Genomic DNA, 25,085 nt, shown 5'->3' with positions numbered 1-25,085 from the left:
TTCTGCTCAGTTGAAGATAGCTTCTGGGATATATGGGATTGTTGTCAATCTCTATTTTTCTATTTTTTGATTGTTAGTCTGGATATAATAACTTGATTTAATTGAAATACTACTTTTAATTGTTAAGTTTAGATTCTTATGAGATTGTGTTGTGGGTTCATATCTTTCTACTTGTTGGAATTATGAGTTCTAGTTTTAAGTTTGCATATTTATTATTTTGCTGAAGATAACTCATATTATTCATTGCTTATTAATTAAAAGATCCTTATCAGGAAAATTTATTGTTTAATGCTGATCAATTGAGAATTCTTATTAAATGTACATATTTTAACAAATGTTTTTTCATAAACCATGCTGTAGATAATATGGATGGTAATGTGAGTTCAGATCCAATGGAAGGGGTTGAGAATAAGGAGCAATCTGCTCCCATAAATGTACATGTTGATGAACAACCAACTCCTCAAAATCATATTCCAAGTGAAAAAGCAAAAATACACGCGGGAGAAGAGGAAATAGTAATGAAACGAAAACGAAAAAAAACATCAAAGGCATGGGACGGTTTCACTGTAGTGACTCTATCTAATGGTACCAAAAAAGCTCAGTGTATTCATTGTAAAACAAAGTTAACTTATGGTGATAGCGGGAGTACATCAAACTTAAAAAGGCATTTGCTTATATGCAAACCACATAAGGATTACGAAGAAAAACAGAATTTATTGAATTTTCCACTTATTAAATCTGATGGAGATGCAGGACATGAGAAGCTTCCTTCATTGATCAGGCCTGATGCAAAGTATGATGGTAACAAAATGAGAGAAGCAATAGCTACTTGGGTGTTGGGTACTGAGCAACCTTTTTCTGTTGTGGAGGATGATTTATTTGTGCATATGATGAAGATAGCTACTCCATTATTTGAGAAAACAAGTAGGACTTCAACCAAAGCAGATTGTTTTAAGATATATGAGCATGAGAAAAAAACACTGAAAGCTCTTACAAAAGCGGCCTCAAAAATCAGTTTGACCACTGATTGTTGGAAGTCATCTCATCAGAAGATTGAGTACATGGTTATCACAGGGCACTTTATTGATCATAATTGGAGGTCTGATTTCTTTTTCTATTTTTTAATAAGACATGTCCATTTTATTTAATATATTCATATTGGTATCTGGACTTGTTTTTGTAGATTACAAAAACGTGTCTTGAGTTTTGTACATGTTCCTCCTCCTCGTACCGGACTTGATATTGCTGATAGTATTTATAAATGTTTGAAGCATTGGGAAATTAAGGACAAGATATTCACGATATCTGTAGATAATGTTGCATACAATGATAAGGCGTTGAGAAGACTGAAAGAAATTTTTTCTAGAGTGAGAAAACTCACGTGTGGTAGGACGTTGTTTCATGTTAGATGTTGTGCACACATTTTGAATCTTCTTGTGAAAGATGGTCTTGCTATGATTGATTCTGTTATCGGGGAAGTTCGTGAGGGTATCAAATATACTAACAATTCTGGCGAGACTTCAAACATTTTCAAATATTGCACATTAACTACAAATACAAGATAGAAAGTTATTGCTTAATGTTCCAACACGATGGAATTCAACCTATGATATGTTGTCGGCTGCATTAAAATTTAAAGATGTTTTCCCAAGGTACACATTAGATTTTAATAAAATAGTTTTGAATGTTGTGATTTTCAGATTTTCAAATACTGCACATCACTAAGTTTTTGTGATTTTCATAGATTTGCGGAGTACAAGCCACATTTCCATCACCTGCCTAATGATGAGGAGTGGGTGCATGTGGAGAGTGTATGTGAAATCTTGAAGGTTTTCAAGGTGCATATTACCTTTATTTAAGTATTATTTTAAATATTTTATAACTAAAGCAACTTATTTTTAGGTATGCACAAATGTCATTTCTGGAAGTGATTATCCAACATCCAATATGTATTTGATTGAGGTGTTTAGAGTAAAAGAAACTTTGGATAAAGGTGTTGTATCAAAAAATGATTTTATTAAGACTATGGTGACTAAGATGAAGGAGAAGTTTGACAAATATTGGGGGAAGTTTGATGTGCACGAAAGTACCCATTAATTTTAATATTTATAACCTAACAAAATTAGACTAACTATGCACTTATAGGCAGTGTACCTAGTCAGATTACAGTATAGCTTAGGTAAGTCGGGTGTCGATCACAGGGAACGGTGGATTAATTTAATATACTTAATTATAAGTTACAGGTCACACAAAAAGAATAAAAGAAATAATTTAATAAATCTCAAACTAATAATTAATTGACCATTCTTGATAAACTAACAGGGAAGCAAATCTCTTCAGGTACTTCGGTTTAGACAAATTACACTTTAAAAACATAGACAATTGCATATACAAATTCATTTATTCATGTTCACCGATTCCTAAAATGATTAGATTTGCGTTCACTATAACTAATCCTTTAGCAAACAAGTCAATTCAAACAGTGATCAATTGGTTAAACTAACATGCTTCCTAGTGTTCAGTTCGTATCAAGCAAGACTTGTAAATATAGTTAACCAAATTAAACATTCAATTAACCTCTTGTTGATGGTCATCAAACAAGGCTCACACATTAACTTACTTATTCCCATGTTAATCCTAGTTTCACATTCGTTATTCCTAGACTTATAATCTCGATGGTCATCAAAATCATAAGAGACAAGCAATCAAGCATATGTTCATACAACTCAATTTACTTGGCAATTAACAGCAAATAATCATCATTAATACATAAGGATCTTTTAACAAGCTTGGCAAGATAAATTAAACACAAACAAACTATTTAATATAGCAATTAGTCTAATAATCAAAGCTTCATTCAATCATAAACACAAAGTAAAAGGTTTTTACACCCAAGTCAGAAACTAAATACAGGATAGTAACACAATGGAATGCTAAACATGGTCACGTTAACAGCCCATAGGATTACCGACACGTATCCGCTCTCCAACCCTTCTGATTTCCGTTCCCGTTAGCTTAACGGCCTTCCGGCCGCCTTCTAGACCCTCAAAACGGCTTAACAGAAGTTAATTGTCGACTAAATTAGGTTAGAAGTCGAATCCTCCTTCCTGGTTAGCTGAAAATCGACATTTATAGTCTTTGTAGCCGACCTAAGTACGTTGGGCGTACATAAGATTATGCGGGGCGTACACAGGATTACTACGCGATTTGGAGTTATCTGAAGGCACCCAGTACGCGGCGCGTACTCTTTAATTACGCGGGGCGTACGACGCTTTTAAGCACTACGCTGGGCGTAATGCAACTTTACGTGGGGCGTAATCCACTTCTTCAGCATATTTCATTCCTTTTAGCTCCTAAGTCTGGTTTCCGCTTCAGTCTTTTCTTTTGTGCTTTATTGACAACGAATAGCTACAAAACATAATTCAAAGTATTATGAGTACTTTTTAGTTCTAAAATAGAATAAATAAGGCCAAAATATTAAGATAAATTGCATAAAAATATATATAAAAATACACATATCACAGTTCCATCTTGTCATGGCTATAGCTTCAGTGTTAGATCCAAGATTCAAAATGAAGTTAGTAGAATTTAGTTTCCCAACCATATACTCTAATGTTGAAAAGAACATTGAAGAAGTGAAAAAAGCACTTTATGAAATGTATGAAGAGTATTTGGAAATACATGATGCATCAGTCCGAGAAGCTGCAACGCCTGCAAATGGATATGGAGGAAATGAAGTGTCAAAAAAATCACTCGGGTCCGGATGGGAGGCTTTTGGGGAGTTTATAAAAAATACAGATTTGGAGAGACCAGAAAAGTCAGAATTAGATATGTATTTGGAAGAAGGTGTTTATAGGGACCCGAGACAAAAAGGAATGGATTCATTCAAGGCTTTGGAGTGGTGGAATGTTCATAAATTGAAGTACCATGTTTTATCAAAGATGGCTATGGATGTGCTTGCGATCCCGATTTCTACCATTGCATCTGAGGTAACATTTAGTGCTGGGGGTAGAGTAATTGATCCATACCGATCTTCATTGGCACCAGACACTGTTGAAAAGTTGATTTGTGGAGGAGATTAGATTTGACATCGTTATGGAATCAAGAAAAAATTAAAGGTACATTTGATAAACTTAAAACACGTGAACTAACAGTTGATTATTTAAATTTATTAATATTTGATCATGTTGGTGGTTTCTTTTTACAGAAGGAGGAAATGATCATTGAGGTTTTATTACCTACAGGGACAAGTAATACTTAAAGGTGTAAGCCAATTTAATCTACTTGTAATCTTGTTGTTTTAATTACATTATATTGCACATCTCATAAAATGTTTTAATATGCAGATTTTGCTGGATTGAATTTGCTTTAAGGAAGATTAGCTTTTGAGTTTTGATAATATGTTATGTTCAAATTTAATCGTTTTTATAGTATTTTTGTAATTTGAACGTCCATGATAGGAAGACTTTCTTTTGGATGATTTAATTACATTTTAGGTTTGTATGTCGGAGTTTAAAACTTATGTAATTTGAAGATTTTATTTATGCATCTTGGTTGGAATTTAAGTAGTCTACTAGTCTGCACCTAGTTGAAAATTAAATAAATTCATGTTTATTATTTTTTTTATTTTATTATTTTTTTATTATTATGGAATTCATTTTGTAAACGAGCTTTTAACGAGCTCGGGCCAAGCTTAAGCTCGTTTAAGCTCAGTTAGACAAAACGAGTCGAGCCCGAGCCGATGTATTACTTTACGAGCCGATCTTGAGCTCTATTTTTGGGGCTCGAAACGAGCCGAGCTCGTTTGCACCCCTACATGTGATCTAGAATATTCTTTTATTTTTCCCTATTGTCCTAGTGTTGCTGGTGGTATTACCCCTCTTTATAAAGAACCATGTACCATTATAATTGACTCCGAAATTGACCATGGGCATCATACTTGCAAGAACTACAACGTAAAAAAAAACTAGCATCCTATTTTCAATAATCTAAGGGCGTACTTGTAATAGTAACATAAGAAGAGTATTGCCTCACCATTACAAGTTGAAGAGTAGTTGAAGGATTTGAGTCTTGGTGTAACACCCATAAAATTCAAGCCAAATTTAAACTTTTTAATACATTTTAAAACCATTAAATTATTACAGTTTATTTCCAAAATAGTTCAGACATCAAAGTATCCTCAGAATAAATCATGAAAATATGAGGAGGTGCACGATCACGCCTTCGCTTTCCCGCGATCATCAGAAATACCTAAAATAAAATCAACAACTGTAAGCCCGAAGCTTAGTGAGTTTCCCTAAAATACCAACGCCATACTAACTTAACCATATCATATAACCAACATAAAACAACATGCATAATGAGTCGTCAGCCTGACTGGACCGCCTCACAGGCCTTCAGTCTATATGGACTGTTCTCCGAGCCTTCGGCACATCTGGACCGCCTCGCAGGCACGAAGCAAGACCGCCTCAACCCAACCCCCAATCAAACTAACATGTGCACATAAATATCATACGCTAGCACATATCATATAACAGTCAAACCCATCTAACAAATCACTAATCATTGCAACATCCTAATAATGGGGATACGGACCTAACCGGTCACTAACATAGCATTATCCTATAACTAGGACAATCATTACACATAAATATCATATAACACTAGCATGTATATAAGGATCAAACTGATCTAATAGATCACAGAGCGTAGCAACAATCCATAACCAGGATACCGACCCAACCGGGTCACTAAAGCATAGCATATCACCATCCTAACTACCAGGATGTAAATCAGTAAGCATAACATGCAATAATCCGAATACAATCCATAAAGGGCCGGCCTTGGTGCCTTTGACCATGTTAATATAGTGAGGATAACTCACATGGACACTGCTGAAGTCTCGCCGATAAAACTCCAGCTGCTGGTTGACAGATTCCCGAACTGTCAACATCAAACAACACCCAATTAATAATTAGGTTCCAAGCCCAAAGTCCAACTCACACACTAAAGGCTCAATAGTCAAGTAATGGTCCAACGCCCAACATGTGGCCCAATTTTTCCAAATTGGGCCCAGACCTCAAAATGGTCTTTCCTTAAGGCCTAGTATCACATAATCACAAAGGCCCAATTATGGCCCATCTAAGGCCTAATTTTCCAAATTGGGCCCAAGTCTCTCACATGGGCCTTATCCTAAAACCCATTCATTATTCTAGTCCATTTTCTTAATCTTGGATGGCCCATTAATAATCTAATCATCAAGGCCCAAGAGAAGGCCCAATAATAAACCCAAGTAAAACTAGGGTTTCTCATAAAATGATGATTAGGGTTAAGTGTTTCTCACATAATCCATTAAGGACTTAATCCATTAAGTCCATTATTGCCTTAGGTTAATTTACCAATGATTATTATCTAATATTTCAAGTTATTAAATAATATCGTGTGTATCCCGATTAATTCTCAAAATTAGGGTTTTACGCCATTAGGTTTTTCCAAACCCTAATTAGGGTTTTCTACACCATACTAGCCCATTAGTTAATTGGTTGGGCTTCTAGGTCACTTTGGGCCTTATTGGACCCATTTGGGTTTTATTAGGTCAATATGGGTTTTTCTTGGGCCCATTAGGGCTTCATTGGGCCCATTTTGGCTAAGCATTCCCTAAACGAGGGTCCAAACGTGTAGCACTTGGTTTCCGGTATGTGAATTTTATTTGAGCATTTCCCTATTTTAGCCTTGGACTCGGCGAGTCATAAGGTCCGACTCGCCGAGTAGGGACAAGACTCAGGACACGTTTAAGTTGGCGACTCGGCGAGTCCATATCCCGGACTCGGCGAGTCACCGCTGCTGGATGAAACCCTAAATTTCAAGGGTTTGCACCCTATTTAAACCCTCATTCCGCCCCAACCTCGTCCCCATTCACCCCCAGAACTCCCAACCTCGCTTTTCCCTTATTTCCTTGAGAGATTGAAGTGTTTTTGGAGTGTTCTTGAAGATTTTGAGGAGAAAGAAGAGTAGATCAAGAAGAGGAGAAGGAGACCAGGCTTCTTTGTGTCATCCCAACGTTTTCCTTGAGGTATAGCTCGTTTCCCCCCTATTTTCAAGCTTGTAATCTCTTTTAGCTTCATAGGAGTCCTTCTTGGGCTCTTCCCCAAGCTTTTTTGTGCTTTGTGGGTTGTAATAAGTTGTTAGCCTTTAGATCTAGGCATGATTTAGTCCCTGGAACTTGGATCTAATGCCTTTATGGGGTCATATTGCATGAAAGCCCTAGATCTACCTCTTTTGGTGCACTTTGAGCCTTAAAATCCATATTGGTGAATATCTACACGTAAAGTTGGAAACTTTACGTGTGATTTGTGTCCTAGAAGCCCAGATCTGTGAATGGCATGGACTGGAATTGAGCAAATCGGCGTATTTGATGGATGCATGGCTGCGACTCGGCGAGTCGTATATGTGACTCGACGAGTCTGGTCGCGAGTCACTGGACTGGTCCCTTCATGATGTGTCGAGTTGAGCCGTGAGCCACAGGGGGTGACTCGGTGAGTTGGGAGCTGAACTCACCCATGTTAGGACTCGGCGAGTCAATGCCTTGACTCGGCGAGTCCAAGGCAATCTTCATAAATCAAGAATAGACTCGGCGAGTTGTTCATACAACTCGGCGAGTCTTAGCATATGTGTTCTTCGGATGAAGATGAACTCGACGAGTTGTTCATACAACTCGGCGAGTAGGATGAAGGAGTTGAATGACAGATTAGAAGGTGAGCTCGTCGAGTCATAGCCCAACTCGACGAGTAGAATCAGGGACCCAGGACAATAGTCTGGACAGGGACTCGGCGAGTGGTGATCCACTCGGCGAGTTGGGTCAACTAAAAGTTGACTTCGATTTGACTTAGGGCTAGACCAGGGGTAAAATGGTCTTTTTACCCAAAGGACAGTTAGCAGTGTATGATTAAGTATATTGTGGGAATTACAGACGGGGAGTTCCGGAGCAGCAGCAGAAGTAGTAGGTGATCAATTCCCACACAGACCAGCAGCTATTTCGAGGTGAGTTTCCTTCCAGTAGTAACGGGTCTAAGGCACCAAGGCCGGCCCGTATAGATGAGACGTTAGTATTATAGTGTGGGTCGGGCTCGTATCTATTAGTTGAGCTGATTATGATATATGCCAGTATGATAGCATTATTTACACTTGTTGTCTGTGCGATACTTGTATGATAAGAGTTGGCGGTTGAGTGTGGGCGAGGCCCGTATCTCTCCGAGAATGGAGTGTGGGCTAGGCCCGTATCTCCCAGATAGCGAAGTGTGGGCGGGGCCCGTATCTTCACGAGTGTGGGCGGGGCCCATATCTCCTAATTGCATGTTATTTGTTAAATGCTTGTATGGTATGGGGTATTATGGGGGAGCTCACTAAGCTTTGTGCTTACGGTTTCAGTTTTGGTTTCAGGTACCTCCTCAGCTAGGGGAAAGGAGCCGGCGCGATAGCAGCATGTCACACACACACCCTCTTCGGTTTCCGCATTTACGAGCTTTTCTGGGATTGATACTCTGATATTCCGAGTAGTTGTATGTTTTGGTTTTCGAACATGGTTCAGTTTATATTATGGATGATCGGATGATGTTTTAGTCATTAATATTTTCTAAAGTAATGTTTTTAAACAAATTTTTTTTTGTGAAAATTGGGTCGTTACAAAACGCAATCAAAGCACACCGCCACCCGACATGGCGGCCGGTGGCGGCAGTAGGCATCAACCACCACACTACGGTGGTGGTTTAGACTTTTCTTTCATTATTCCACTTGTTACATTATACAACACCATCCGCTTAACACACACACAACCACTAATAAACACACATACAAAAAATATTAACACCCTACAGAAACATACACACCCTCCATGGCAGTTCTTCAGGCGGCAGCCACCATGGCCGGTGGCCATGGTGGTTTTTCCTTGCCTTTCTCCGGCAGCAGCAGCCCGAGACACCCACCAGCTTGTAAGATACGGATGAGCACACACACCCATGAGCTTGAAACAACAACACACATAAACTCATGTTCACATGCACCCCGACTTCTGCTTGGAAAAATAAACCCATCACCCACCTCACGTGGGTGGCAACGACAACAGCTCAAGAAACGGGAAGCAACGGCGCTACACCGGAACGGAAATGGAGAAAGAGAAGAAGGACACGGTAGGGGGCTGGTTCCAGTTGGCAGCAGCAATTCCTAGCGGCCACAGCGGTGGTGGAGTGAATCAAGCATCTGGGAGCGATGTTGAAGCAGTTGGCGAAAAGAAGAAGCAACAAGGGAGCGACGATGATGGTGGCTTGTTCGACGGCAGCCTCAGCCTCGCTAACGGTTGTTGCAGTGAAGGAAATATGGTGGTTGTACCCCCACTGGGAAGCGACCGCAGTAGCCAATGCCCTCGGTTCCGCCGAGCGTCGATGGTCTCAATTCGCAGCAAGCATCGTCGGTGGTCTAGTCAGCCGGAAAACGGAAGTGAAAGGGGTGGCGGCCGAATACTTAATAACATCGTTCGCACTCTTCTTTTTCAAGCAAGAATTCCACCCACTTATTGAGTAGAAGCTCTTCACCTTGCTACTCACCTCTTGAACATTCTCCCATCTACCACCATAGCTAATGACACACCCTTTCATAAACTTTATAAGAGACATCCTACCTATGATCATTTGCGTGTTTTTGGATGCCTTTGCTTTCCTAACCTTATCACTCCTCACAAACTATCCCCTCGTTCTACACCTTGCATTTTTCTAGGATACCCCATAAATCATAAAGGGTACATTGTCTCAATGTTGACACAAATCAAGTCATTATCTCTCTCCATGTGGTCTTTGATGAATTTGTTATTCTTTTTAGATCAATGACACCAAATATTGCTCCATCCTATTGTTTTCTGGAAAATATGGAGATGGCCAACCCTTTATCTATTCCATCTCCTCCTAACGGTGGATCTCTTCTCGAGACCATCTTTCCCTCACAAATTTTGTCTGCTACCTCATCCCCGGCTCCATCTACTCCTAATCACTCGAATCCATCCTCATTGATCCCCACCACATCATCTCATGTCATTCCCAACAGCTTCACCAACAGTCCTCCAAATTTCTCTCCTGACTCTTCCACTATTTCTCCTAATGTCACTCACAGTTAGTCGCAACATCCTATGCTTATTCGTTCGAAACCTAGTATTTTCAAACCAAATTGAAAACTTAACCTTTTTGTTGATTCCTCTTCTCCTGTCCCTAAAACTTATTTTCAGGCATTTAAAGATCCTAATCGGCTCAACGCAATGACAGAAGAATATACTGCGCGCTCTTATCAAAAACAAAACTTGGTACTTGTGTCGCGACCACTACATGCTAATATAATTAATTGTATTTAGATATTTAAGAAAAAGCTTAATGCAGATAGCACTCTTTCTCGATACAAAGCTCGTCTGGTTGCTAATGGTTAATATTTTGCCTAATAAAGTCCTTTCAAAGCTTAATGCAGATGGCACTCTTTCTCGATACAAACCCGGTATAGACTGTGATGAGACGTTTAGTCTTGTTGTTAAGCCAACCGCTTTTCGCACCGTTCTCAGTATTTCCATTACTCATCAATGGCCTATTCGACAACTGGATGTCAATAATGCTTTTCTTCATGGGCATCTTCACGAGACAGTATATATGCAACAACCCCCTGGTTTTCGTGAGTCATCCAAGCCTACTCATATTTTCTTACTTCAGAGATCTCTTTATGGTCTCAAGCAAGCTCCTCGTGCATGGTTTCATCGGTTTGCCTTATTTATCTCACGTATTGGTTTTGTTCATAGTAGATGAAATTCATCTCTTTTTATCTATAGCCAGGGCTCTCATAAGGCAATCTTCTTTTATATGTGGATGAGATTATTCTCACTGGTACTTCTACTCCACTGTTGGCTCATATCACCTCATTATTAAGTGTTGAGTTTGAAATGAAAGACCTTGGAAATCTTCACTACTTTCTCGGTATTTCGGCTACTCGATCTTCTACAGGTCTATTTTTGTCTCAACATAAGTATGTAACCGAGATTCTTGATCGTGCCTGTATGCTTAATTGTAAACTGGCTAGCACACCGGCAGATCTGTCTGCCAAATTTGATGGATCAGTCCCTCCTGTTGCAGATCATACTTTATATTGCAGTTTAGCTGCTGCTCTGCAGTATCTCACGTTTACCAGAATCGACATTACTTATGTTGTTCAACATATTTGTTTATATATGCATGATCCTCGCAAGCCTTATTTTACCGCTCTTAAGCGAATTTTGCGTTATATCAGGAGTACTATTGATCATGGTTTTCAAATGTTCTCATCTCCGAATCATGATCTCATTGCCTACTCTGATGATCACTAGGCAGGGTGCCCAGTCACCAGGCATTCCACGTCTAGCTATTGTGTTTTCTTGGGTCACAATCTTCTGTCTTGGTCTTCTAAATGATAGAACACGATGTCACGTTCGAGTGCCGAAGCTGAATATCGTGGTGTCGCTAATGCAGTTGTTGAGACATGTTGGATACGTAACCTTTTGCTTGAGCTTCACTACTCTCCTCTCAAGGCCACCATTGTTTATTGTGATAATGTCAGCGCCGTATACATGTCTGCCAATCCGGTTCAACATCAACGGACAAAGCGCATTGAAATTGATCTTTATTTTGCTCAAGAAAAGGTCGCTACAGGTTATGTTTGTGTGCTTCATGTAGCCTCTTCCTCTCAATATGCTGACATATTCACGAAGAGTCTACCTTCCTCGTTATTTCTTGATTTTCGGTCTAGCTTGAACGTTCGGGAGTCCCCTCCCATTCTCACTATGAGGGGTTGTTAGTGATATTTATGTTGTATTTGTATTCTTGTATTCGATAGTTGGCTAAGGTACGGGCGTATGGCTCAATTTTTTATGCCCTCTTCTCTTGTAAACCATTTATACCCATTCGTTTAATGATACTAGAGATAGGAATTTAACAAAATAACTGTTATTTACTATGACAAATATTTAAAGTGAGGTTAGATTATGAACTTTTTATAGTAAATTATGTACGATGCGAAGATATGTGCTTCAGATAATGTTTTACATGATGGTTATAATGTAAACAAATGGTAAAGATGGCTTGATGAAAACAATTGTTTAGGCCCGAAAGTCCTTTCAAATTTACACCTTTACAGGTTTGTAAACTATCATGCCTTTATTTAAGACAACATTATAAAAATGGTCCCTGTGGTTTACCAAAAGTCACAAAGTCAGTCCCTATTAATTTTTTTGATGTAAATGGTCCTTGTGGTTTGCGAAACTTGCAAAGTTGGCCCTTTATACTAACACCGTTAGGAACTAAATCTGTAAGGGCATTTTCATCTTTTCAAGTATAGAATGATTGAATTCGTGACATTTGAGAAACCACATGAACCATTTTTGAAATTTATTTGAAAAAATAAATTAATTTGTTGAATGTACCCCCTTTATTTTATCAAAACCCCAGTTGAGCTGATTGCTCACTTGGTTATAACACCCTAAAACTAATTTATATAATAACAAAACGTTAATATTTAAATAATAGATAAATTATAAAAAATATTTTTTTACATAACTTTTTTTAAATAAAACAAAAGGTATTTTAGTCGTATTATAAAAAAATTGTTTTTTACAAATAATTTATAAGTATTTTTATGTATTTATTTTACATAAAATATATATTTTTTTTCTTTAAAAAAGAAGTTTTCGTATAAAAAATATGTTTTCATATATTATATTTTTTTTATATCTTTGAAATAATAATAATTAACACTACTCGTGATTTAAAAAGTATAGGTCGCTAGTTCTAAAACCGTTTCTCGGTTATATGTATTAAAAACAACTTAATAACGATTATATCTAAACAATTTATACGGTTTTTTTATGTCAAGAGTACTATTTATTATCGTTATTTTAAAAAGATGTATCATAATTTAAATAAGATATATAACCGAATAGGTTTTTTATGTTTTTCTAAATACATATAACCGAAAAACGATTTTCAAAAAACCGATTGGAATCAGTTTTCTGAAAATCGTTTTTCGTTATATGTATTTAAAAAAAGATGAAATACGTTTTTCGGTTTATGTCATGAGTAGTGTTAATGATTATTATTTCAAAGATATAAAAAAAATATAATATATGGAAACATGTTTTTTATACGAAAACTTTTCTTTTAATGAAACAAAATAATATTTTACGTAAAATAAATACATAAAAATTATTTGTAAAAAACAATTTTTTTATAATACGACTAAAATACTTTTTGTTTTATTTAAAAAAAAAAGTTATGTAAAAAAATGTTTTTTATAATTTTAATATTAACGTTTTGTTATTATATAAATTAGTTTTAGGATTTTATAACCAAACAGCTGGTTTAGGTTTTGGTCAAATAGAGTTTGGGGAGGTCGTGAACTTGAGCTTTCCCCTACGTTCACCAAATTAATTTATTTTTTCAAATAAATTTCAAAAATGATCCCTATGGTTTCTCAAATGTCACGAATTCAGTCCTTTTATATTTGAAAAGACGAAAATACACTTACAGATTTAATCCCCAACGGCGTTTTACTAACGGTGTTAGTAAAAAGGGCCAACTTTGCAAGTTTTGCAAACCACAAAGACCATTTGCATAAAAAAAAAAATTAATAAGGATTGATTTTATGACTTTTAATAAACCACATGGACCATTTTTATAATTTTGTCTTTATTTAAAGTAACAAAGTTTTAATTTCATTACATTAAATTACAGTTTTTGATCCTGAGTATTCATGATTCAATTCTTTCAATTATGGTTCAAAACTTTCTCTTTGAAATTTTTATCATCGTTTAAGGTTTTAGTGGCGTCTTTTGTTTTATTCCAAGTAAAAATGACTTTATTTTTGCTACCAAAATTGTAAAAATCAGTTATATTTATGGAACAAAATTACTTATTTTACTTCGAACAAGGACAAAATAGCTCAAATAAAAACCAAATTGCAAAGAAAAAAAGTATTAGGAACATAATTGCAAAAGAAAAAAAAATGCTCTACTTGGTATTGAGAATTTAATTTACTTTTTTCTTTGTCATTTAAAGTAAACAACTTTTAATTGTTATTATTATTTTTTTCAACTTGGTTGGTAGCTACTTTCAAGTTGACTAGCTACTTTCCAAAAAGACCGTTTGCGTATGTCAAAATATTGCTTACAACCACAAGATAGTAAAAAGTAATTCTAATAATAATAATAAAATAAGTGTTTTTTACAATAAAATTTTGTTTCTATGAAGTTAGTTACCTTAAATAGGAAAATGATCAAAGTAGTTGTTTTTTTTACAGTTTTCCTTTTATGAAATTAAAGTGGTCAGTCTCAACAAGTCAACAATCACAACACAGTCAATTTACATTAAATAAAAGAATGCATTATATTTCTGGTTCCGAGTATAGGAGATTTTTGCAATTATGGTGCCAAATTTTTATAGTGTCGGTTATTTCTGAAGTTTTTGTAACTTTTTTAGTCCCTATTCCATGTAAAATAACTATATTTTTGATCAAATTTGCAAAAATTAACTATTAGGTATACTTGGGGACAACAAAATGGTTTTTTTACTTGAGACAGAGACCAAAAATGTTACAAACATATCAAGTAACGACCAAAATTGCTAGAGAAATTTTAGGGATGAAAATAGACTGTGTTGCAACAAAGTATAAAAACTGAAAAAATATATGAAAGAAACACCAAATGGAGGCCTCTGTAAAAATTGGAAAAAGATATGAAAGAAACACCAAATGAAAGGGACAATGCATTACAACAACTAAATCGGTTTAAACAATATTTACTGGAAAAGGTTTTCACTTTTTATTTTCTTTAGATGTTTAATCTAATAAAAGTTTGATTAATAACATTTTTTGGTCACTGATTATAGTTGATTTGTTAACTTTTTTTTTTTTTTTTAAAGTTATCTTTTAATGCTGAAATAGAAGCTATGGTAATTTAGTGTTCTGTTTTCTATTCCTTTTTAATTTGTGTCACATATTTGAATTTGTGTTTATCGTTTGTACTTGTATAAGAATCATTTGGAAAAGGAATTGGCTTCTGCAAGAGAAGAATTGCTAAACTTTCTGAGCTTTTGAAGGTTGGTTTTAGAATAGATTACAATTTTGGTCTCTGTTGTTTAGTTAAAATTACAGATTTAGTCCAAGTTCCACTTTTGCTTCAACTTTGCCCGTAAAGAGATTTTTTTGAGGCCATTATGCTCGGCTTAGCATTGAATACACTAGATATTCACCTTATCAATTGGTATTGTCTTTTTTTGGTCCCTCATGAATTAATGATTTTCTCTATTCATCCCTATAAAATAGCATATTCTTAATTTTAGCCCATATATTTTATTATCTACCTTCATTGGGACCGCTAACTTGTGTTTTTATCCAAAACAATTAGAAATGAATTATAGGCTGATTTAAAAAATTATGAATGTTAATGTTTGAAAAAAAAATTATCAAGTAAATTCTGCAAGAGGTTAACCCCTCCTCCGGCCTGACTTTTAATTTAGTTTGTTGTATTGTGAATATGCTAATCATTGTTTCTTTTTATAATAGAATTGATGCTTTTATGGTTGGTTTTGTGAATTTTTTGTGAAGACATGTTTTGTTTTTATCTTTAACATAAATGAATGTTTTTTTTATCTTTTTTAAATTGAATAAACGGAATACACTGACCGATAGTTTTTATTACATTATATAACTTGAATTTGTTTTAAAATTATTAAATAATTTCACTTGAATGCCAAATAATAAAAATAATCAAGTTTTTGACCAAGAGGGAAGAAGCACCCCAAACATGGCCGACATACCCCCACTCCCAAATTTCTCGGTGTATAGCTTTAGTGTTCACTAGTTTGTGGCATGTCTTTACCCTAATTGATTGGCTTTTTGAAGTTATTTTTTACTTTGTTAGTTAATGGGGTGTTTGGATAGCGAAAAAAGTGGTTGTTTATTATTTATTGTTTATTCTCACAACAATAAGTTGAGTTGAAGTGTTTGGATAGGAAACTTAAAAAATCAGTTTATTATGGTAGAAATAAATTAAATAAGCTGATTTTAATAAGTAATGGGAAGAATGTTTATTGCTTATTGTTTATTGTGATAGGAATAAACTAAATAAGCTAATCCAAACATTTTTTAAAAAACTGTTTATTCCCACCACAATAAACTAATAAACAATAAACTAATAAGTTCAAAATATATTTGTCCAAACACCCCCTAAATAAGCCTTTTATTTTTTTAAAAACCTTCAAAAATACTTGGTTATAAGGTCATCCACAATAAGAGTTATATGAGGTTTAATAGATTAAATGTGAATATAATATAGAGGAGAGATAGTATGGAGTTTAGTGACCATTGAACAGTACAATAGAATTGTAATGAAAATTTATAAATTATTTAAGAATTAAATTGAATATGTATATCTTATTTCCTACATGACAATTCATACAACCTTTCGTGTGAATTTAATCTATTGGAGATGGCCTAATTATTACAGTTTATAATAATTAATACTCCTTCCGTTCCAAAATTATAGTTCATCTTTCCTTTTTGGTTTGTTCCAAAATAATAGTTTATTTCTAAAAATAAATAACATTTTTATCAAAATACTCTCTCATTATTACTTAACCAACTAAGCATTTAATGGAACATTAAATGCAAAGTAAGGACAAAACTGTCATTTATTATATAAATTTAGTGGTTTTTAATGATTTTTTTAATCTGTGTCTTTTTTATCTGTGGACAATAATATTGGGACGGAGAGAGGATATGTTAAATTCATACTCAAAAATATATTAAGGTTATCTATAAAAAGAGAAATTAAGAGCAACAATGTTACAAATAAATTGGTATGAAATGAGTATAACATACAATGAATATAAATTCATGTCGCAAAGTCCAAGGTTCTTTTATTATTTTACTTTTCCATAAAGGGTCAATAATTAGTGCTGCATCATATTAAAATTGGAAATTTTAGCTAAAGTATGGTTATTGTAAAGGGATTATTCCATTTTAGGTAGGACACATACTTTGGCCACCTTACCATAATTGAGCATATTATTATATTCGTATAAAAATAGATTTATGGGTGAAACAATTGCATGATTATATACCTACTTGTTTGTCCATATGCGAATTATTTAGTAGTTTTTTTCGTTTTATTTTTAGTGTTATTTGTGTTGAAAAAAAAAAACTCAAACCCTAATTATCTAGTCCTACTGCAATCTAAACTATATTCTAAAAGACTTGTTTTGATATAATTTTAAATTAAATTTTATATTTTTATGTTTTAACTTTTTAACAGCATAAAACTCCAAATCCTATGATATTTGGAAAGTCAACCCTATTATTGGAGTGTAATATCAAGTGATAACTACAGTGATTACAACTACGTTATCTTGATTGATTGTGGTTATCTTTTTTATGTTTCTTTTACTTTGTTGTTTGTAATAGGGTCATGTAACATTCTTAAATTTTTATTTAACAATTAGTTAGTCTATGATGATCAGACCGATGGTTGGCGATTGATTTCTAGGTCGATGCTTCCCCTTCATCGATCGGTGAAGGTGTGAGGTTTTCTTCCAGCTGCATGTCTTCTTTCCTTTTTTTTTTTTTTTTTCCATTGTTCGATGGCATATATGAATGAATTTTCAATGATCAACATAAAAGTAAACAACATGCTACTATACGTGAACAATGTTTGATCGACTTGGGCCACAAGGCAATCCTTTTTTTTTTTTTTTTTATCAACACAACTTCTATAAAAGGCACTCCTAGGAAGGGGCTAGGCATGCTAACAGAACACATACAAACCCCCCAGGGAAAATGGCTAACCTTTCCTTTGTCTTAGCATGATCATTAGTATAAGTGGAGTGTTGTAGTTGTACGTGTATATTTTCTGTTTCTATGAATGAGTAATACATAGAAAATTGTCCCACTGCACCTTGGATGCTATGTTGTTACTCTTACTGTGAGTATTGGTGTGTGTTTGATCCTGTGCAAAGCATGTTCCAACACTTGGTATCATAGTCATGATAGCATGGGAAGATAGCAAGCAACAAGGGAGATCATGTTTGTTGATCAGAAGAAAGATGCAGCAGCAGCAGCAGAAGTTTGTTATCTGTTAGCAGGCATTAATAAAGAAGAAGCAAATAGCAAGCGATCACTTTTGATCGAGAAAGAAAGAAAAGAAGCGAGCAAGGAGAGAAAGCAGAAATCAAAGCAAGAGACAGCAACAAGACCCGGATGAGATTTTAGCAAGAATGGCCGGTGGAAAATAAAGACGTGGGAGAAGAAGTGATCAGTCAGCAAGGGGGATGTTCCAACAATACGTAAGCAGCAAGAAGCAAGAACGAGATTCATACCGTTTTTTGGAACTCAAAAGTTTAGCAAGAATTGCCAGCAAATCAGGGCCGTTCCAAATATATTTTAGGCCTACGGCGAGAGAAAAAATGAGCAATTAAAATCATCAAGTTTTTTATAATAACTTAATAATTAAAAGAAAATTATTTTTATTATTTTCTAAATATAACAATTTCCATAAAAAATTTGAACTCTGGACGGTCGTCCCTATCGCCCACCCTTCTGGGACGAGCGTGCAGCAAACATGAGAACTATGTCAAAAGGAAGAACCGACTATGTTGTGGTGAAGAAACGGGTCATGAATCATCAAAATTTATGTGGTAAATGTTGGGTTATCTTAATGGGTTAAGCTGGGTTGGGTTACGGGTACCGGTTCGAATGGGTCGGTCCAGTTTCTTTATGCACAATTTAATAATGAATACTTAATTAGTCTAATAAAAGACCTGGTTTGATGGAGTTTCAATAAACGGAACTTAGTAGTGATCTTATCTTTGTGGTTTTAGCTAATAGTTCTCCTTTTTCTTAGCATGATTATTAGTATAAGCGAGTAGTTGTAGTTTCTATGAATGACTGATACACAGAAAATTGTCCCACCTTGGATCCTACGTTGTTACTCTTATTGTGAGTATTGGTGCGTGTTTGATCTGTGCAAAGCATGTTCCAACAGAGTAGTGTGATTTTTGGTATGGTTGCATGGAGTATAGGATTTTACAATATAAATATATACCACCAAACCAATTACATTTGAAGGGAGCAAGAAAAAAGATCATGGTGGGGCAGAGACTGATAAAAGGTGAATTAGGGTGGGATACGTGTAGGGGGAATATGCGACTGTCGAAGGCATATGCATGTACCCTAGGATTTTTCACATTAAGTCAGGACAGGCAAACATGTTTCAAATTGGTTTGCAAGAAATTAGACCACCAATTAAATAATTAGGCAAATGCATAAATTTATATAAAATATTATTTTTAACACACATCTCATAATTCTAATCATAAATCAACATATTTGTCCACGACTTGCAACCTTAATTAGTTGAAAGGCATTCATCCAATACACCAGATGCTATCGAGTAAAAGTATTTTGATATAACACTTTCTTTTTGATATTATGAAAATTATATTTAATCTGACGTATAAATTAACCATGCAAATATTAGGAGGAAAACTGCACTCAAAAAATTTGAGGTACCTATATATTTAATTATCCAGGGCCGGCCCTGAGGGTGTGCAAGGTGTGCATCCGCACAGGGTCTCGGAAAAAATAGGTTCCGAATTTAACAAAATTATATAGTTATAAGTATGTATATATCGTTTTGTTCAAACTAAAGTCAAAAATGTAAGTGAGCTTAGCTGGCAAAACCACATTCCTTAATCGTGCCTATTGTTGTTTGATGTGGGTTTGATCCCACGGTTATTCATATTTTCAATGAAATCAATCTTTTTTATTTATTTAAATAAATGGAAGTTATATATCAACCCCTCAAATTTAGTAGTTAATTCTATTTAATAAATCAATTTCCTTAACTTACAAGTTTGGTCTTCCAAATTTTTATAATTTCACATTTTGAGTAATTTAACAATTTTGTTTTTCATTTTTTAAATAAATAGAAGTTACATATCAACACTTCAAATTTAGTAGTTAATTCCATTTAATAAATCAACTTCCATAACTTACAAGTTTGGTCTTCCAAACTTTTATAATTTCACATTTTGAATAATTTAACAATTTTGTTTTTACTCGTACAATTTCATTGTGACATTTAGATTTATTTTATATATATATATTATTTTTATATAAACTGTTTTTAGGGTTTTTTTTCGTGTTAACCTTTATATATATATATATATATATATATATATATATATATATATATATATATATATATATATATATATATATATATATATATATATATATATAAACTTACTTTTAGGGGCTTTTTTTTCCGTGTTTGCACCGGGCCTAAGATAACTCAGGACCGGACCTGTAATTATCTATAAACATATAATTATTTATAAAATAATATATTAATTATTTAGATTTAGATTTATGTTGAGAGAGAGAGAGAGAAAGAAAATTGCGAGAAACCGAGAATTAAATGTACTGTTCCAAAAATACCAAGTGAAAATTTTATTTTCAAACATCAAAAATCATACATTCATTTGTTCAAAAGACCATCAGAGTATAAAGTGTTTTCAAACATGAAAGTAAAATTATAAGTCAGTACTGCGGAATAAAACTAAAGGTGATGGAGTACAGTCAAGCTGGACCTTCCTTTTAGAACCAGAAGTACTTGAGACATTTAAACATAAAACCGTAAGCAAAAAGCTTAATGAATCCCTCAAAATACCAAATAACCAAATAGGCCCTACTCACAAACATAACAAGCCTCTCCCAATTAACATAATGGGCCCTACCCAACTCACATATCAAGCCTCACCCATCGTTCATATCGTGCCCCCACCCAATTCACATAACAGATATCGCACAACATATATAACAGGCTCTGCCCAATTCACATGCAAGAGTCACAATGACAGCTAGCATCACACATAGTATATTGAGAAGACTCATCTCTGTTAGGACAAAAAAAATTGAGAGAAACACTTGAACAAATGTTAGTATAAGATTATAGTTGTGGAATAAGTTAATCTCAAATTATCATAAAAGCTCAACAATAATAAGAAGTTAGATTGTTAGATAGTTAGTTGTGGAATTAAAAGTCATGTAAAGTAAAGGAAATGTAAATGACAAGTTATATCAAGTATACACCAAACTGATTAATAACAAGGTTTGCACTCAAACATAAGTTAGTATGTGAGATCAATTTAAAGTGAAGAGGATCTTCGATGATGATCAGTAAGATAGAGATACGAGAAAAAGATATTTATATTTCAGAGAGAAAGATCAAAAGATCGCAGTGAAGAAGTGATAAGAGATGAGAGTGAATTTGATACAAGGCATGAGCACTCTATATATAGAGTCTCTAAAAGTTACATCCAGAATAAACAAATGAGAAAACTATTGACTAGTATGACCATGCAATGTCCATTGGATACATAAAGGTTATCACGCTAGTTGGACGTAACTAAGTCTTCACTATGGTGAGCAGGTTACGGTAGGGAGACTATTTGTGATAGCATAAAGATAGTTGCGGTAAGAGAAATAGTTGTAGTATGCAAAAAATTATTGCGGATATCCAAGTTTAAGATGGTCACTTCTTTGTCTTAACATTTTCCCCCTAAGTGACCTCTTCAACTTCTCCTTCATTACTTATTGAGCTTCAGAATTTTGATAAGAAGCCACCAAAACCTCCTCACTTCTCCTAACCAAGTGATTCTTCTCGTAATCTGATACTTCACTTCATCAGTTGTATGCTTAGTCCTCTGAACTGAAGCCAAGGTGACTTCAAGTTGTTTGCGGGTTAGTCGATGTATTGCGGTGATTGGGATGAAGTATTTGATATCATTGTTGGCTCTTTTTTACACAACTCCAAGTTCAAGGAAGTTGGTTGCTACTAAGGACCTTTCCTGAATCCATCAATGAATACTGGTGCAAGTTCAAGAGCTCGGAGATTGAACTTTTGGGAGAGTACAGGATGAATGTCTGCATCAATCTTAGCAAAATCACATATTGTTGACTTTAGAAATTCACAGGCTTTCTCATATGCAATCTTCATCTCCGGATGTTTCTCAAACTTGATTTGAAATACCCTTGCAATCAGAAACACTTCCTACGGAATCATGCAAGGAAAATCTGCTTGAGTCCTAATGCAGTCAGAAACACTTCCTACGGAAGTTGGTTGCTACTAAGGACCTTTCCTGAATCCATCAATGAATACTGGTGCAGGTTCAAGAGCTCGGAGATTGAACTTTTGGGAGAGTACAGGATGAATGTTTGCATCAATCTTAGCAAAATCACATATTGTTGACTTTAGAAATTCACAGGCTTTTTCATATGCAATCTTCATCTCCGGATGTTTCTCAAACTTGATTTGAAATACCCTTGCAACCAGAAACACTTCCTACGGAATCATGCAAGGAAAATCTGCTTGAGTCCTAATGCAGTCATCGCCTCTTCTTGTAAGCGTATATTGAATGATGTCTGTCTTCATGAACTTCCTTATCTTGAAACTTTTAATTGATGAAGGTCTATCATTAGACCAGATGCTCTCAAATTCAGATCCATGCTTAGCATGGAACCTATTCAGACGTTCAAACTCAAGAGGTAGCCTTTGATCATCAGGAAGGTTGCGGTCAAAAGGTTCAAATATAGAGAAACCTTTTGCGTTGGGAGAGATCAGAATATCCCAGTATCCATGCGAAGGTGGTTCAGCATAGGTTAGAATTGGCCTATAATCTTCATCAAGTAATCTTCAAGTGGGGTTAACCTAGGAATTGATCAGGGTTTTCATCCATGGTTGTGTCGAAACCATGTTCTCTCCAAATGGAGTGCTCAGAAGACATTGTTGATTCCAAATTCTTGAAGTGATGAGGAGTTTCTTGACGAGGAGGGGATTGATGTTGAACTTATTGTTGCGGGGAATCTTGTTATAGTGAAGGAGAATGATGATATTGCACCAAAGTTGATGTTTTAGGATATGGTTGCGGTGTAGATTGTGGAGTTAGAGGCTTGTTTTGATCCGAAGTTGGAGGAGTTTGATGATGAAATGGAGAGTGAACCGAAGTTGTCTTGGAAGACAGTTGTGGCGATGGTTGTGGAGTCACTATTCTTTGATGAGAATGACCAACAGTTGAGATTCTTGGAGGAGATTGATGTTGATGAGAGTGTTCACTTCGCCATTTTTTGGAAGAAACAATTTGTTGCTCCTCAAACCACTGTCCGAGGCCATCACTCTTTGAAAAAGTCTTGTCAAATTGAGACTTGATCAAGTAATAGATTTGAACGTTAGAGGGAATTTATGTGTTGAACTGCATGTTGTAGATCTCTTTGGTTAAGCGCATAATCTCGTCAACACTTGAATTTGTCATAAGAGAACGCCTCATGCCATTGATGTTTGATTGCAGAACTGAAAGAGCAGACTCATAAGCATTGTGATTCTCTTATACCAGTTTCTTTGAATGAATAGCTTGACTTTCAAAAGTAGACTTGATTTTTTTCTTTGATTGTGGTCACCTCTTTGATGAGGTTTCAGTAGTGGATAGGAACTATTTGTAATCCGCAGTACGACTGTTATCAAGGGCTCTAATACCCATTTCCACTTTCAATGATATTCTCTCTACAGCCAATCGCCCTCTGGTTTCTAATCATTCCACTCTTTCAGCCAGAGGCTACGGTCCAACTATATTGGATTATTGTTGTTGATGAATGGTGACTGCGGCCAAAATTTGGTCGACTTTGGATTGTAAAGAGAGAAATTGTTTTCTTGTCACTTCCAGCTTCTTCTTCTTCTTCTTCTTCTTTTCCTTAGGCTTTGAAGTGGAATGTTCAAATCCACTTGATTCATCTTCTTCAAATATCATCATGAACTCATCTAACTTCACAGGTTGATCAATTTCATTACCATCTAGATCATGAAGACCAAACATCGGTTATGATCTTATCTCGATTGCGGTTCCATCCTCATTTGATACTTGATTTTCAGTAGTAGAGGGAGGTTGAGATGGATCAGCACCATCTTGGAGATTCTGAGCTTGCTGCATCGTGGCTTCCATTTTTGACATCTATTCTTGAATCTTTAAGATATCATGAGCAATCTTCGCATTGTTAAATGTATCAGCCTAGTACTTAGATACGATTTGAATATCTTTCTCCCATTGCTGAAGTTTTTGAGTTTGTTGAGCCTTGCGTGCCTGAAATCCCTGCGAAAACCTTCATATTTCCTTATTCCGGATTCAGTGCTTGGTTAATATTGAGTCCAGGAATCATCAGAACGTATCTATCAAATCCTTTGGTTCACACCGGGGTGTCCCCCGGGTTCGTGGATCCTGACATAATTGTGCTTACCACGCCTAAACCACTTATATGTAATGGTGGTGGAGTAGGATTTACCAAGCTTCCTTGGTCTCCTTAAACTAAAGTCAAGTTTTGCCTCGGCTCGGTTCTGGCAGGAGCTGAAGAAGTGTCGTGCATTTGGTCATGTGTTTGTAGTGTTTGGGTTAAAGAAAGAAGGATGGAGTGCAACTCCTCAGGCTCGAAGACATGTATGTGACTGGCCCTGGAGACCTTAGGGCGATTTGTACCAATGGGATCCCCTTAAGATCTAACTGGGGGTGTGTCTCCATGTTCCGATGAAACAAATATATTTTCCGTATCTGAGTAGTTGGATAGGGTAGAAATGAGTAAGCCTGTGGGGGCTCCAAGGACTACCGGAGTCTTTTGAGAGACTACGATATACGTCCCGTCACACATTTGGTTATGTCTAGGGGTAAGTTTGAGTTTTTTGCGTCTGAAAACATCACTGGAGTCATGATAAGAGTCTTATTCAACATTAGCATGTATGTCTTGAGTTTTGGAGGGGGAAGGTGGTGCTTCATCCGAAGATTCAATGATTCTGGTCTTACATTTTTTTTGAGGGAGCTTCTCCCTTGTTAACAATGTTACGGGGAGCTTTCTTGGACGATACAATTTTCTTGACACGTTTGATTTTTGGTTGACTGAATGATTCTTCGGTACGAGAGACCGAAGTTGAGATAGGA

General features: G+C 35.4%; 2 protein-coding genes across 2 annotated transcripts; both read left to right on the top strand.

Moving 5' to 3' along the window:
* The first annotated feature begins 365 nt into the window (after nucleotides 1–365).
* Nucleotides 366–2,097, top strand: LOC145035146 (zinc finger BED domain-containing protein RICESLEEPER 2-like). The gene is made up of 5 exons (XM_078983738.1): nucleotides 366–1,099; nucleotides 1,184–1,488; nucleotides 1,562–1,652; nucleotides 1,745–1,811; nucleotides 1,903–2,097. Exons 1-5 carry the CDS (start codon nucleotides 366–368, stop codon nucleotides 2,095–2,097), a joined length of 1,392 nt encoding a protein of 463 aa, XP_078839864.1.
* Nucleotides 2,098–3,536: 1,439 nt separating this feature from the next.
* On the top strand, nucleotides 3,537–4,372 carry LOC145035145 (zinc finger BED domain-containing protein RICESLEEPER 1-like). Its single transcript, XM_078983737.1, has 3 exons — nucleotides 3,537–3,989; nucleotides 4,208–4,250; nucleotides 4,347–4,372. Exons 1-3 carry the CDS (start codon nucleotides 3,537–3,539, stop codon nucleotides 4,370–4,372), a joined length of 522 nt encoding a protein of 173 aa, XP_078839863.1.
* Nucleotides 4,373–25,085: the final 20,713 nt, after the last annotated feature.

This window comes from Lactuca saligna, chromosome 3, assembly GCF_052625555.1.
Source record: "Lactuca saligna cultivar CGN05327 chromosome 3, ASM5262555v1, whole genome shotgun sequence".
Lineage (NCBI taxonomy): Eukaryota > Viridiplantae > Streptophyta > Magnoliopsida > Asterales > Asteraceae > Lactuca > Lactuca saligna.
Note: the sequence above shows the minus strand (reverse complement) of the source record. Positions and strands in the feature narration are given on the sequence as shown.

Bases quoted from the DNA above. Each gene is read 5' to 3' on its own strand.
- LOC145035145 (XM_078983737.1), top strand. From the start codon at position 3,537: ATGGCTATAGCTTCAGTGTTAGATCCAAGATTCAAAATGAAGTTAGTA. The intron at 3,990-4,207 runs GTAACATTTAGT...TTCTTTTTACAG, and splicing joins TTTCTACCATTGCATCTGAG to AAGGAGGAAATGATCATTGA. The intron at 4,251-4,346 runs GTAATACTTAAA...TTTAATATGCAG, and splicing joins TTTATTACCTACAGGGACAA to ATTTTGCTGGATTGAATTTG.
- LOC145035146 (XM_078983738.1), top strand. From the start codon at position 366: ATGGATGGTAATGTGAGTTCAGATCCAATGGAAGGGGTTGAGAATAAG. The intron at 1,100-1,183 runs GTCTGATTTCTT...TTGTTTTTGTAG, and splicing joins TTTATTGATCATAATTGGAG to ATTACAAAAACGTGTCTTGA. The intron at 1,653-1,744 runs GTACACATTAGA...TGATTTTCATAG, and splicing joins TTTAAAGATGTTTTCCCAAG to ATTTGCGGAGTACAAGCCAC.